General features: G+C 53.0%; 1 protein-coding gene across 1 annotated transcript in view; it reads right to left on the reverse strand.

Moving 5' to 3' along the window:
- Positions 1-1,853, reverse strand: part of ARHGEF10 (Rho guanine nucleotide exchange factor (GEF) 10) — a 174,042-nt gene that overhangs the window by 99,429 nt on the left and 72,760 nt on the right. The window contains exon 17 of the mRNA XM_011968597.1: positions 894-1,069. Coding sequence (XP_011823987.1) covers positions 894-1,069 — 176 coding nt within the window. The remainder of the gene's footprint in view (positions 1-893; positions 1,070-1,853) is intronic.

Genomic DNA, 1,853 nt, shown 5'->3' on the forward strand with positions numbered 1-1,853 from the left:
CTCGACCATGTTAGTGAGGCAGCCTACAGATTCTAGAGACGGGATCACCTCTGCAGACTTCCCGTGTTAGACCCTGAGCCTGCCATGTCAGAGCGTACGCTGGCCCCACCGCTGACGTCAGAGCGTACGCAGGCCACACGGCTGACGTCAGAGCGTACGCTGGCCCCACCGCTGACGTCAGAGCGTACGCAGGCCCCCACCGCTGACGTCAGAGCGTACGCTGAACCCACAGCAACCATGAACGTCAGAGAGCGCGTCAGATTTACCGTGTTAAACCCTGAGCCTGCTATGTCAGAGCCTACGCTGGCCCCACGGCTGACGTCACAGCGTACGCTGGCCCCACGGCTGACGTCAGAGCGTACGCTGGCCCCACGGCTGACGTCAGAGCATACGCTGACCCCCACAGCAAACATGAACGTGAGAGAGCGCGTCAGATTTACCGTGTTAGACCCTGAGCCTGCTATGTCAGAGCTTACGCTGGCCCCACGGCTGACGTCAGAGCGTACGCTGGCCCCAGGGCTGACGTCAGAGCTTACGCCGGCCCCACAGCAAACATGAACGTGAGAGCGAGTGTCAGATTTACCGTGTTAGACCCTGAGCCTGCTATGTCAGAGTGTACGCTGGCCCCACGGCTGACGTCAGAGCATACGCTGACCCCCACAGCAAACATGAACGTGAGAGCGCCCATCAGATTTACCGTGTTAGACCCTGAGCCTGCTGACATCAGAGCTTACGCTGGCCCCACGGCTGACGTCAGAGCTTACGCTGACCCCCACAGCAAACATCAACGTGAGAGCGCGCGTCAGATTTACCGTGTTAAACCCTGAGCCTACTGACGTCAGAGCTTACGCTGGCTCCACGCTAGCACCAACGTGAGAGAAAGCGTCACTTACTTGGCTTCGCGTTCGCAACCACGGCCAGGCTCTCAGGCGGGTGAACGGCAAGGTGCCTGCTGTGCTCGCCCGCGCCTGGGCTGCTGCCATACTCGATGGCGTCCACGTGTCCCAGCGGAACGCTCCACTTCAGCAAGTACCTCTGGCTGCTCATCACACGGCTGTCATGAGAGGCGCTGAAACGACCAGAAGACGCCTGTTTTAGGAATAATTACGTGGACACGTTATGGTAACGTTTGTCCCTCAGATATTCAAGTGAGAAACTTTCCATTGCTGAATTGTAACTCTTCAGACTTTCTCCCAGGAGTAACTGTGCCTCTGACTTTCTTACAGAATCCCCACTCGCTGCCATAGAGAGGCCTCGAGGTGGATGAGAGAGAGTGCAGGGAAGAGCCGCACAGGGACGGGTCTCCCCGAAGCGCCGAGGTTTTCCGTAAAGGCTTAAAAGGAAGCAGCTCGGTGCTCGCTGATGACTCGGAGCAAAGGTGCTCGATTCCCAGGAAGTCTCCTATGTGGATAGAGATATTCTCTGGTGGTTTCCTAAGAGATTCCTGCTTTACTCTTTTATGGCTACACCATAATCATTTTAAGAGAATCAAATACCATTATACTCCGTGACTAAAATATGTCTCAAGTATACAGAAATTGAACAGAAAAAAAAAAAAAAACTACGACTTATACAGATTATTTTCTTCTTTTATCATAAATAGAACATATACGTGAAGAAACACAAAACACGTATGTACGGTCTAGTGGAAACGGCCTGCGTCAATATCTGTGTAGCTGCCACCAAGCCAAGGCTGTGACTTCGCCAGAATTCCTGCAGTCCCAGGTGCTCAGGAAATCCCACCCTCCAGAATCAACCATTATTCTCACTTAGTGATCATCACGTTTTGTTTTTCAAGATATTGCTGTTAAAAATCAAAGTGTGGTAAGAATAACCAAAATGCTGGGTGCTAT

The sequence above is a fragment of the Mandrillus leucophaeus genome, unplaced genomic scaffold, assembly GCF_000951045.1.
Source record: "Mandrillus leucophaeus isolate KB7577 unplaced genomic scaffold, Mleu.le_1.0 Scaffold85, whole genome shotgun sequence".
NCBI classification, from domain to species: domain Eukaryota; kingdom Metazoa; phylum Chordata; class Mammalia; order Primates; family Cercopithecidae; genus Mandrillus; species Mandrillus leucophaeus.